Source organism: Saccostrea cucullata, unplaced genomic scaffold (assembly GCF_032062105.1).
Source record: "Saccostrea cucullata isolate Sc308-1 unplaced genomic scaffold, CSIRO_AGI_Scuc_v1 ctg431, whole genome shotgun sequence".
Lineage (NCBI taxonomy): Eukaryota > Metazoa > Mollusca > Bivalvia > Ostreida > Ostreidae > Saccostrea > Saccostrea cuccullata.
The window spans coordinates 15,588-27,634 of NW_026931011.1; the positions used below are offsets into that span (position 1 = coordinate 15,588).

At 34.9% G+C, this 12,047-nt stretch overlaps 1 protein-coding gene and 1 long non-coding RNA gene across 2 annotated transcripts; both read right to left on the reverse strand.

Moving 5' to 3' along the window:
* Nucleotides 1-885: 885 nt before the first annotated feature.
* Nucleotides 886-1,395, reverse strand: LOC134231010 (uncharacterized). The gene is made up of 3 exons (XR_009984477.1): nucleotides 1,307-1,395; nucleotides 1,089-1,195; nucleotides 886-991 (listed from the first exon to the last, which is right to left on the reverse strand). It is a non-coding gene; the product is annotated as an uncharacterized LOC134231010 (long non-coding RNA).
* A 357-nt stretch (nucleotides 1,396-1,752) lies between these two features.
* LOC134231043 (arginine/serine-rich protein PNISR-like) lies at nucleotides 1,753-7,431 on the reverse strand. Its single transcript, XM_062712945.1, has 6 exons — nucleotides 6,900-7,431; nucleotides 6,321-6,764; nucleotides 5,883-6,146; nucleotides 3,266-3,370; nucleotides 2,462-2,585; nucleotides 1,753-2,005 (listed from the first exon to the last, which is right to left on the reverse strand). The coding sequence occupies exons 1-6, from the start codon at nucleotides 7,429-7,431 to the stop codon at nucleotides 1,753-1,755; spliced, it is 1,722 nt and encodes a 573-aa protein (XP_062568929.1).
* Between the last annotated feature and the right edge of the window lie 4,616 nt (nucleotides 7,432-12,047).

Here is a 12,047-nt window from a genome sequence, read left to right on the forward strand (position 1 = left end):
AAAAACTGTATCTTGCCTTCTAGTGTTCAGGTCAAGCCAACAATCTGGAATCTTCTTCTGTCCTATAGGTTCTTCTATGAATGGTCTAAAAGGATAGTCCAACTCTCTGTCTGTTAACAAAGAACAAAGGAAGATGAATAACAAAAGAATGTTAACACTTTATCTGATGGCAAAGAACTAAGAGATTTCAAACAGAACTAAGAAAAAATTATGTGCTATATCTTACTTTTATGTTAGGCAAAAGTCTGTCACCTTCTTGGAATGCTCTTGGATTTACTAACTAGATCCTAGATCCAGGCTAGTCCAACTCCCTGTTATCAAAGAATATAAAAAAAATTAACAGAATTAGAGTATTTAAAGTTATGGAATCTCTCAAAGTGAATTGATTGGAGTTTGTATCTTACCCTCACTTCTACAGTAGGCTGCAGGCATTGACGGGTATTCTCCATCAGTAGGAAGAACTGCTTTTAAACATTCAATCAAGATCAGCCTTGTCCCTTATCTGTTAATTTAACACAGAATATGTACATATCAGTTAATAAAGGTACAAATATTTCAAGAAGTGAGAAAAAAAGCATATCAATTTCCACAACACAAGGAGTGGATCTTACTTCTTACCATCTCCTGCAGGCCAAAGTCAGTTCTGGCTCCCAGTACTTCTAGCTTTAGCTGGTATATATATATATATATCTCTTCCTAACACAGAGTGGGAGACTGCAATCAAGGTTTCTGTGAATTAACATAGAAAGTTTAAGTCAAATATGTGTTCTAATTAGACATAGAATAAAAAACAGATATTGTGATAGTGCAACAAATGCAGCTTACCAGTTTGACTAATGCATGGCTGCTGTTATAATGGACACCCTGTACTCTGGGAATGATCTCCTCTTTACTGTGTGGCTATCTGGTGTCCAGCTCTTGGTACTCTTCCGGCAGGTGATGTAATCTTCCAGACGTTCGGCAGTGTAAGGGTCTGGTTGTCCTAGTGTTTCTTTAAGACAAGAGATTTTACATAAAAGAGGCCCCAGTCATTACCATGTGTGAAAAAGCACAAACAATGGATTTAGCATATTTGATTTCTATCTTACCTTTGCTTTCATGGCTAGCTGCAGTGGATCTCTCTTCCCTGGACTCCTCCTAAAGAGTGATAGATGTGTTCTCTAATCATGAGATTGAAGCTTGTCTAACAATTATTCTGTAAAAAAAAAAAAGAGAAAGTCAAGAAGTGTAATGTGTGTCCTACTTGGATTGACTATGAATAAATCAGAGCAATCAAAAAAATGTAATTATACATATTGTTTCTTACCATTTTGGGCAATGTTGGTTTGTTGATTAAGTGGATACAATGGTCTCCTCTTCATCTGTATGGTCCTCTTCTTCTTTGCATGGTCCTCTTCATCTTTATGGTCCTCTTCCTTGTGTGTTCCTCTTCTTCTGTGTGTGTTCCTCTTCTTCTGTGTGTGTTCCTCTTATTTTGGATAATCAGTGTTTGAGCATAAATGAAGGTGGTCATCCTACATCAATAAAAAGGGCAAACAAAATGGCTTAATAGTTCTGTAAAAGAGCACAAGCAATGGATTCAGTGCACATTTAATTTGTATCTTACCCTTTCTTCTAAATTGTCAGAGGTGATGGAAGTGTTAAATTTAATAATGGTGTCCTAATTGGATTGATTAAGAATAAAACATAGCAATAAAAAAGTAACATTTTCAGCTTGTTCCTTACCACTTTGGTTAATGTTGGCCTGCTACTTTATTGGATATGGAACCTCCTCTTCCATGGCTCCTCTGCAGTGGATCTTCTCTTCTCCTGTGTGGTCCTCTTCTTCTTCGTATGGTTCTCTTCTCCTTTGTGTGGTCCTCTTCTTCTTTGTGTTGTTCTCTTCTTCTTTGTGTGGTCCTCTTCTTCTTTGTGCAGTCCTCTTCTTTCTTCTGTGGTCCTCTTCTTCTTTATGTGGTCGTCTTCTTCTTCTCCTTGTGGTCCTCCATATGCAGCTTGTTTCTTACTGCTTAGGTCAATGTTGGCTTGTCAATATAGTGGATACCTTGTACCCTGGTGATGGTCTCATCATCGTGTTGTCATCCACAATTTGGCATCTATCTGTACCTGCTGTCATCTAAAAGTTTAGACACAGTTTATTTCATCTCTTGGTACTTTCGTTGGTTAAATACAGAGATTCAAGATCAAACAAAGCTAAATATTTTACAAAAGTCAAAATTAACAGAAGAAATGATATCAGCTATTTGTACCTTACCCTTTATTCAGTTGTTGACTTCAGTTCATCCCAACTCTCTGGACTCTTCTTCACAAGTAGTGTTGTTATTCTTTGTATTGGATAGAGGCTAACTATAAATCTGTTAATATACAGAGTCAAGAGTCAGACTAGTACTAATGCCAGTCTTGAATAAAGTGAAAATATTAAATCAAAATCTAGATTTAACAAATGCAGCTTGTTTCTTACCACTTTAGCCAATGTTGGCCTGTTTGTATAGTGGATATCCTGTATCCTGGCAATGGTCTCCTCTTCAGTGTGTTGGTGGCTGCCATCTGTCCATCCCTCCTAGTACCCTTGATAATGGTAGAAACTGACACAGGATTAGTACAGTTCCAAAACAATTTAAAAAGTACCTTTTTAAAATGCATCATTCTCAAACAAAGCATGGCAAATATATATTTGAAGAGACACAAACAATAAAAGTGCAAAAAGGTTTGTTATGTTAGTAATGTAAGTAAGAATGGGAAGGGAGAACAAGAGGGAAGGGAATAAAAAACACATGGAAAAGAACAAATACAGCTCACCTTATGTCTGGCTTATACGGTCAATATACAACCTTTACTTGGACTCTCTGGGTATCACTGGCTCCATTCTGTCTAAATTACATTTGTAAAATATTTAAAAAACCAAATAAATCTAATTTCTAAAAAAAAAAAAAAGTTTCATTGTGCTTTAATATATGTTGAACCAACAAACTCATCTAGGTCAAAGTTTTGTTTTTATGAAGTTAAAGTTATAAAAAAAAAAACACAAAGATTTTTATCACTTATATCCGTTCAAATTCCTGTTAATGTATGTTGATTTTTTTTTTGTCTTAGAACATCTAATGATACTATAATTTTAAGCAGAGAACGTCTTGGAAAATTGTGTTCGGTACTGGTTTACCATGTGCTTGTTGACAACATTAGTTCTTAGACTTTGTCAAATGGCAAAGTAAAACAAACTTTCAGAGAGTCAACAAATAATAAAAAATAAGTGTTTGCATCTTACCTTCCCTTCTAGGTAAAACTACAGTCTGTCCTCCTTCTTGGTTCTTTGGTCCAAGCATATTGACATCTTTAAAGCCTGGTAAGAAGCCAAGCCTAACCTTCATTCCTGTCAACACAAGGTATAGAGATGTTAACAAAACAAAAAGTTATAACTAGGCCATAATAAAAACAAGATGCGTTTGTGAAACACTATGCGTCCGGCAGCAACAAAGTTCAAAAAAGCTTTTTTTAGCATATAGATTACAGTCAAGGTCACAAGGTCATTGACCTTGGTGTTGTTTGAAAGCACTTAATTAGTGAAGTATGCATACCAAATATAAAATCTCTACCTCCAATGGTTTAAAAGTTATAGCCAAAGTTCGAAAAATCTATTTTTAGCAAATAGGTCACAGTTAAGGTCACAAGGTCATAGTCCTTGGTGTCAGTTGAAAGTGTTTAATTAGTGGAGTATGCATTACAAATATGAAGTCTCTACCTCTCACGATTCCAAAGTTATGGCGAAAGTTTGAAAAAGCTATTTTTAGCAAAGAGGTCACAGCCAAGGTCAAAAGGTCATTGATCTTGGTGTCAGTTGAAAGTGCTTTATTAGTGGAGTAAGCATACCAAATATGAAGTCTCTATCTCTACTTTCAAAAGGCGAAGGTTAAAGTTGAAAACAGACAGACAAACAGACAAACAGATAAACAGACAGACAAACAGAGAGACAAACAGGACAAAAACAATATGCGCCCTGAAAAAAGCATGAAAAAATTCTCAGGAATGTTAAAGGGTTGAATTTAAAAAAAATTACAGTATAGCAAGATTCTCAGGAATGAAATTATTAGAGAAGGAAGGGATAGCTTAAAGGGTTCAATATATTTAAAACGTGGGGAAAAGAAACTTCCAATACATATCGGACAGACATTTTTGAAAATTTCCAAAGATTATATGTATACAGTATAGCAAGACTATAATTATTTCTAAGGAAATAAAAGTTTTAATTATTATTACAAAATACAAAGAGAATTTTTTTTGAACATGAATTTTACTGTCATCAAATATTTTACTAATTCAGAAATTATTAGAAAGTTGCAAATAAGAGATAGCTTCCTCTTTATGTAATGGATCAAAATTTTTGGCTCAATACACAGCCCTAGATAGCTTTCTCAATATGTAATGGATAGAGAAAAAAAAGATAGACATGATAACCATCACTTTTCATGCTGTGGTTATAATAAGGAGGTTGTGGTACAAGAAAAGAGAGAATCTTACCGGGTCTTTCAAGGTAAATGTTGGTACCCAAAGAAAAGACCTTAACAAGGAGTACACATGAAAAAAGAAAGCCCTGCTCCAACTGTTCACATATTATGACTAAAAATTCAGTTTTTCAAAAGAAAATCAAATTACAAGGTCAAGTCTGGTCTAAAATATCCAGGAACTTAAGGACAGACGAGATGTTCCTCAATAATAGATAATTTTTTCCAAGATTTTGTCATTGAAGAATTACTATTTCAACATGTTTACTAACAAAAAATTGAGGTACCTTACCGGGCATTTGTGCGAGATACCAGAGGATGGCATTTCTTATATAATCCTTTAGGAAAAAAACTTAATTTGCCAAAATCACATTTTTATTGTCACAAATTTTTTAAAAAACAATTAGAAACCGGTTTAGAAATCAGAAAGTAATTAAAATATTGTATATTTTTCATACATGATGGAATATATAAAACAGATTTTGGGGAAACGTCTCGTCTGACCTTAAAGAAAGGACTTAGCATAACTAATTTACATGTGAAAATTAGAGCCCTAACTACAATCATTGAGAAACTATGGCATAAGTTACAGTTTTCTAACGGATGTCAAATTCAAAGGTCAAAAGCATGAGGTTTTGCTTGGCATTAGAGAAAGGGATTTTGGCACAAGAAAAACAAATGTGTAATGTGGAAGCCATTGAACCAAGCATTCAGACGTTATGGACAAGATTATTTTAAAAAGTTTTCAAATAATCCACTCCAGGCCAACAGGTCAGAGATATTGATACCCTTAGAAAGGGCTCGTCACAAGAAATACAAATCAAATGCAAAGGCCGTAGCACATACTTTTCAAAGTAAGGGTCAAGGTTAAAGTTTCTGCAGACAAACAGACAGAGGGATAGACAAGAAAGCAATTTACCCTGAATCTCAGATAATGGGAACATTAAAAGAGAATTTTTGTGTCTTACCCTTACCATTAGGTCAGGCCACTGTTTATCCTTCCTCCTAGCACTCTAGTTGAAGATGACAGTCATGCTCTTAAACATGAATTCCAGTCTTACACTACCTGTTTAAACAAGAGGTAAAATCAGACTTAATCAAGTGAGAAAGTTCTTGAATCTCTCAGAGTGTATGGAGTAAAGAATGTAACTTAACTCTTTTCAGCTCTCTGTAATCTTGCTAACATCTTAATCCAAGTCTTTACTTAAGTAGAATTGTCTAAAGGATCAAATTCAAAGGTCAAAAGATGAGGTTTTTTAAAAAAGGGATTTTGGCATAACAAATTGTTGATGGTCTCTGCATCTGTAGAAATGGGTATTGCTTGTCTCCGCTTCTGTAGAATTGTGTGTTGCTTGTCTCAGCATCTGTGGAATTGTGTGTTGCTTGTCTCTGCTTCTGTAGGATTTGGTGTTGCTTGTCTCTGCTTCTGTAGGATTTGGTGTTGCTTGTCTCTGCTTCTGTAGGATTTGGTGTTGCTTGTCTCTGCTTCTGTAGGATTGTGTGTTGCTTGTCTCTGCTTCTGTATAGGATTGTGTGTTGCTTGTCTCTGCTTCTGTATTGGATTGTGCGTTGCTTGTCTCTGCTTCTGTAGAATTGTGTGTTGCTTGTCTCTACTTCTGTAGGATTGTGTGTTGCTTGTCTCTGCTTCTGTGGGATTGTGTGTTGCTTGTCTCTACTTCTGTAGAATTGTGTGTTGCTTGTCTCTGCTTCTGTAGGATTGTGTGTTGCTTGTCTCTGCTTCTGTAGGATTGTGTGTTGCCTGCCTCTGCTTCAGTAGGATTGTGTGTTGCTTGTCTCTGCTTCTCTAGCATTGGATATTGCTTATAGCTGTTTCCTTAGGATTGGATATTGCTTGTCTTTGCTTCAGTAGTATTGCATGCTGCTTGTGTCTGCTTCTGTAGAATTGGGTGTTGCTTGTCTCTGCTTCTGTAGGATTGGGCATTGTGTGTTGCTTGTGTCTGCTTCTGTAGGATTGTGTGTTGCTTGTCTCTGCTTCTATATAGGATTGTGTGTTGCTTGTCTCTGCATCTGTAGAATTGGTGTTTTGCTTGTGTGTTGCTTGTCTCTGCTTCTGTATAGGAGTGTGTGTTGCTTGTCTCTGCTTCTGTATTGGATTGTGTGTTGCTTGTCTCTGCTTCTTTAGGATTGTGTGTTGCTTGTCTCTGCTTCTGTATTGGATTGTGTGTTGCTTGTCTCTGCTTCTGTATCGGATTGTGTGTTGCTTGTCTCTGCGTCTGTAGGATTGTGTGTTACTTGTCTCTGCTTCTGTAGGATTGTGTGTTGCTTGTCTCTGCTTCTGTGGGATTGTGTGTTGCTTTTCTCTGCTTTTGTAGGATTATGTGTTGCTTGTCTCTGCTTCTGTGTATTGCTTGTCTCTGCTTCTTTAGGATTGTGTGTTGCTTGTCTCTGCTTCTGTGGGATTGTGTGTTGCTTGTCTCTGCTTCTGTGTGATTGTGTGTTGCTTGTCTCTGTATCTGTAGAAATAGTGTTTTGCTTGTGTGTTGCTTGTCTCTGCTTCTGTAGGATTGTGTGTTGCTTGTCTCTGCTTCTGTGGGATTGTGTGTTGCTTGTCTCTGCTTCTGTAGGATTGTGTGCTGTTTGTCTCTATTTCTGTGGAATTGTGTGTTGCTTGTCTCTGCTTCTGTATAGGATTGTGTGTTGCTTGTCTCTGCTTCTGTATAGGATTTTGTGTTGCTTGTCTCTGCTTCTGTATAGGATTGGTGTTGCTTGTCTCTGCTTCTATGGGATTGTGTTGTTTGTCTCTGCTTCTGTAGAAATGGGTACTGATTGTCTCTGTTTCTGCTTCTGTAAGATTAAACACTGCTTGTCCCTGCTTCTGTAGCATTAGTTGATTTGCTTGCTTCTGTCTGGGTACAGCTTGTCCTGTGATTCTGTGATTAAATAAAGAATTAAATACTGCTTGTCCCTGCATCTGTAAGATTGGTTACTGCCTGTCCCTATAGCTGTAAAATTAAACACTGCATATCCCTGCATCTGTAAAATTAAATGCTGCTTTTCCCTGCTTCTGTAAGATTAAATAAAGCTTGTTTGTTAGATTAAATACTGCTTGTCCCTGCTTCTGTAAGATTTAAAGCTTGTCCATTAGATTAAACACTGCTTGTCCCTGCTTCTGTCAAATTTCTAACTGCTTTTCCCAGTGCTTCTGTAAGATTAAATAAAGCTTGTCTGTTAGATTAAATACTGCTTGTCCCTGCTTCTCTGTCAGATTTCTTACTGCTTTTCCCAGTGCTTCTGTAAGATTAAATAAAGCTTGTCAGTAAGATTTTATACTGCTTGTCCCTGCATCTGTATGATTAAATACTGCTTGTCCCTGCATCTGTAAGATTAAATAAAGCTTGTCCATGCATCTGTAAGATTAAATAAATGTATATACATTAATATCTATACTGCCAAACCTCATAATCTCGAACTCATAGGGACAATGAAATTTTTAAAAAATAAGTTGGGATTCCAAATACTAGCATTCAGGGTACAATACTTTAAGAATAGCGGTCATAAAGACTTCCAAATCACTTAAACTTATCCATGATATTCAAGATATTAATGTTCGAGATACCAAAGTTCAACTGCATATTTAAATTTTTTTGGTTTTTTGGTTTTTGTATTTTTTTTTTTTTTTTTTTTGGTTTTTGTATTTTTTTTTTTTTTTTATTTTTGTATTTTTTTTTTTTTTTTTTGGTTTTTGTATTTTTCCCCATATAAGATGAATCCCAACAGCATGATGCTATATATACACCTTAACATCAATGAGTTGGTGCCCATCTCAAAGGGCCTCACTATACCTAAAGGACATCAGGATGAGAGGGCATTGTAAAGGACCTTGACATTTGACTTGCACCTTTAATCCAAAGGCACCCTGGGAGATGTATGAGATGAAGCTCAAGGGAACACAAAATAATGACCATGATTTCACACAGATGTCTCCTATGACCTTGAAACATGACCAAAGACTTGGTTTGTAGCTGAAGTACACCATAAACATATTGGAATTCTGTGGGTTACTGAGTAAATATAGGCTGAATCGAGCCAAGGCCTGGTTATAAAAAAACACAAACCTTAGGATAAAAATTATATCCAACCATAAACCCTGGGAGATGTTATCAGATAAACAGAAGTGTTGTTTACTGCTGACCTTTAGTTCAAGAACTCCGCAGAGGGGAGAGAAATATGCTCACAATGATAAAGATGATAAGACCTTGACTTCTGACCTAGAAACTGTTCATAACTGCACATCCTTTACCAATTAACACTATATATAGGTGAAACATAAGCCAGAAAGGGCTAAATGAAAAAAAAAATGCACCTTTAGTTCAAGGACTCTACACAGAGGAATGAAATATGCTCGAGCTCACTAATGATCGATGAAGATGACAAGACCTTGACTTTTGAACTAGAAGCTGTTCGTTACTGCACATCCTTTACCACTTGACATTATATATAAGGAGAAACATAAGCCAGAAAGGGCTAATAAAAGAAAGTACGCTCCTCTAGTTCAAGGATTCTAAACAGAGGCAAGAAACATGCTCGAGCTCACTAATGATGATGACAAGACCTTGACTTCTGAACTAGAAGCTGTTCGTTACTGCACATCCTATACCACTTGACACTATATATAGGGGAAACATAAGCCAGAAAGGGCTAATGAAAGAAAATATGCTCCAGATAAGGATTACATGCAGATGTGCTTTGGCCTTTTACTTAGAAAACTGATTCATTGTAGGCAGCTGCAGTTTGAACCAGATTAAGTCAAAGGGGGATATTCTGGTAACCAATATCAGACAGACGGACAAACTGATCATTATCATAGCGAGGCCCCAAATATTGAAAACAAACCACTCACTTTTCATCTACGTCTGGACAGAGCTGCTGAGGCGAGGCGAGGGTTTTGGTGGATGAAAAAAACATAATGTGTGTGCTGATGGGACATTCAAACATTATATTGAAAACAATAAACATTGAAAATCAGACATTGAACACAAAACAAATACATGCAAATTAAATACAAAAAATACACTTGACAGAGATGAAAAATACAAAAACTGTAGAACCTTGTACATACATTCAAACAATGTATAGAGAATTCTTTTTATGTAAAAAGAAAAAAATGCACCTAAACCTTATCTTTCTCCTGGTAACACCTTAAATGTAGGTTAAATATAGTATTCAATGTATGCAGCAGATGCAACATTGTAAGAGGCAGCATGAGAGCAGACCAGGAGACTGTGCCAGGATTAGGCAATACACTGTACAAGTGTAAAATGTAGGTCAGATGCAGCATCCAACTTAAGCATCAGAGTCAGCATCCTAAGATACATGATAAAGAACTAGATCAGTTTGGAACCAATCTAATAATGAAAATAATCTGAGCTTTGAGCAAGTAAGGCAAGAAATGTAGGTCATGTGCAGCATCCAAAGTAAGCATCAGAGTCAACATTCAAAGTAGCATGATAAAGAATAAGATCAGTCTGTAACTAATCTAAATAATGAAAATAATCTGAGCTCTGAGCCAGTAAAGCAAGAAATAATGGTCATATGTAGCATCCAAATCATCAGAGTCAACATCCTAAGATACACAATAAAGAACTAGATAAGTTTGGAACCAATCTAATAATGAAAATAATCTGAGCTCTGAACAAGTAAGGCAAGAAAAGTAGGTCATATGCAGCATCCAAAGTAAGCATCGGATTCAGCATCCTAAGATACATGATAAAGAACTAGATCAGTTTGAAACTAATCTAAAATAATGAAAATAATCTGAGTCAATAAATCAAGACATGTAGGTCAGATACAGCATCAGAGGAAGCATCCATAGAAGCATCAAGTTTGGTTTGTTCATTGCTTGTAAGAAGCTGAGGATAAATCAAAATTTAAGTTCATTAACCAAAGTCATTAAAGCATGAAAATGCTATTCATATATGCATTAGCAAAGACATGCATCAAATTAACGATTGGTATGGACTCAGGCTGAGACAAACAGACACAGTGATTATAATTTTACACATCAATACATTTATAAAAGTGTTGAACATTATGGAAATTTTCTGAATTGATCATTGCTTATAATCAGCAGATTTAAATTGATAAAGCATACGAAGCGTCAGAATTCATGGAAAATTCGTGGTGAGCGAGCGCAATGCGGTGAGCAAATTGAAGGTATGAATTGTGTCCATTTTATTTTTGGAAAATAGGAACAAAACAACTTGTAAAAAAATATTCATTATACAAAGTACAGACACTAAATTTCATTTTCTCCACGATGGAATTCATAAAATTAAATCCTAATCAAAAATTTGAATCGGTAAGCGTATATATGTCAATGGTCTAGCTACCAATTATCCCGATCTGCGACAATCTTTACATAAATAATCATAACTCAGTACAAAATACATCAACCACAAAGTATCAAATATTGACTCTCAGAGAAGGAACTTTTACTTAAATCAAAAGTGAAAAGAAATGGGATCCCACCTGCAATCATTAACATTTAGATTTATTTAACTTTTACAGTAATCTTACTCCTAATCAAAAGATTTTATAAGGGAAATTTAATTATGAAATTTATTTTCTGAAATTTATTATTGATGTCTTAAACTTATTTACACAAAGACGAAAAAAGAACTTTTTACTTCTGTTGAGCTTTACTTAAATTACAGATAACAATTAAGAGAGGGAAACTGAAACCTGTTTATATAATTAAACAATGACAAAATACTTATAATTACTTAATTAAATATTACAAAAATTAATAATAAATGAAATAATCTCAGTTAAACAATAAGCTTCAAATGTGAACAGAACCTTGGGGATAAGAAAACTTTATAAGCTATAAATTACCGGTATATATGGAAAATATAATGAAGAAATTAAAAAATTGAGTAAAAATTGGAAATTAGATTTAAATAATTTATGATTTTAATATTTTAGTTACTCTCACGAATGCATGTGGCTAAATAACGGTGTGTGCATGAGTTGAGATATTTAGCCACTAGCCTTCATGAGAAATTCGCGATAGAGAAAAGGGGCCTTATTTTTATCTTAATTAATTATAGATATCAAATCTAAAAATTTAAGGAACTGAAATAAGGAGAGGAAAAATCAGAATACCCCATGCATTTAAGAAATATGAAATTTTAAAATCTAATTTTAACAATTACAAGATCACAAGTCCTACTTAATAAACCAACAAAATACTTAGATTAACAGGGGATATACATAAAATGAATATACAGTACAAAATAACATAAATTACAAAATGTCCACACAAAAAAACTGAACCCATCATGCACACACAGGAAGTAATGAAAATAGAAAAGAACCTTTCTTTAGAATGAGAACAGATTTTACTTCAGTCTTTATAATATTCAAAGAATTTTAATTTAACTTTTAAGAAGATTTGAATAATTTTAATAACTTTACCATCTGAAAAATTTTAATTAATGGAAATTTAACCCTATTTATCAATGAAAATAAGAAAGGGGGGGGGGCTTAATCTTAAAATCAGTATAAGCTTTGATATTTACTTTTATC

Excerpts from the sequence above, each read along its gene's own strand:
- LOC134231043 (XM_062712945.1), bottom strand. The coding sequence starts at position 7,431 with ATGCAGGGACAAGCAGTATTTAATTCTTTATTTAATCACAGAATCACA. Across the intron at positions 3,371-5,882 it reads TCCTACAGAAGCAGAGACAA|GAATGAAGGTTAGGCTTGGC; the intron begins GCAACACACAAT and ends TTGTGTTGACAG. Across the intron at positions 2,006-2,461 it reads GGCCAACATTGGCTAAAGTG|TAAGAAACAAGCTGCATATG; the intron begins GTAAGAAACAAG and ends TGACCTAAGCAG.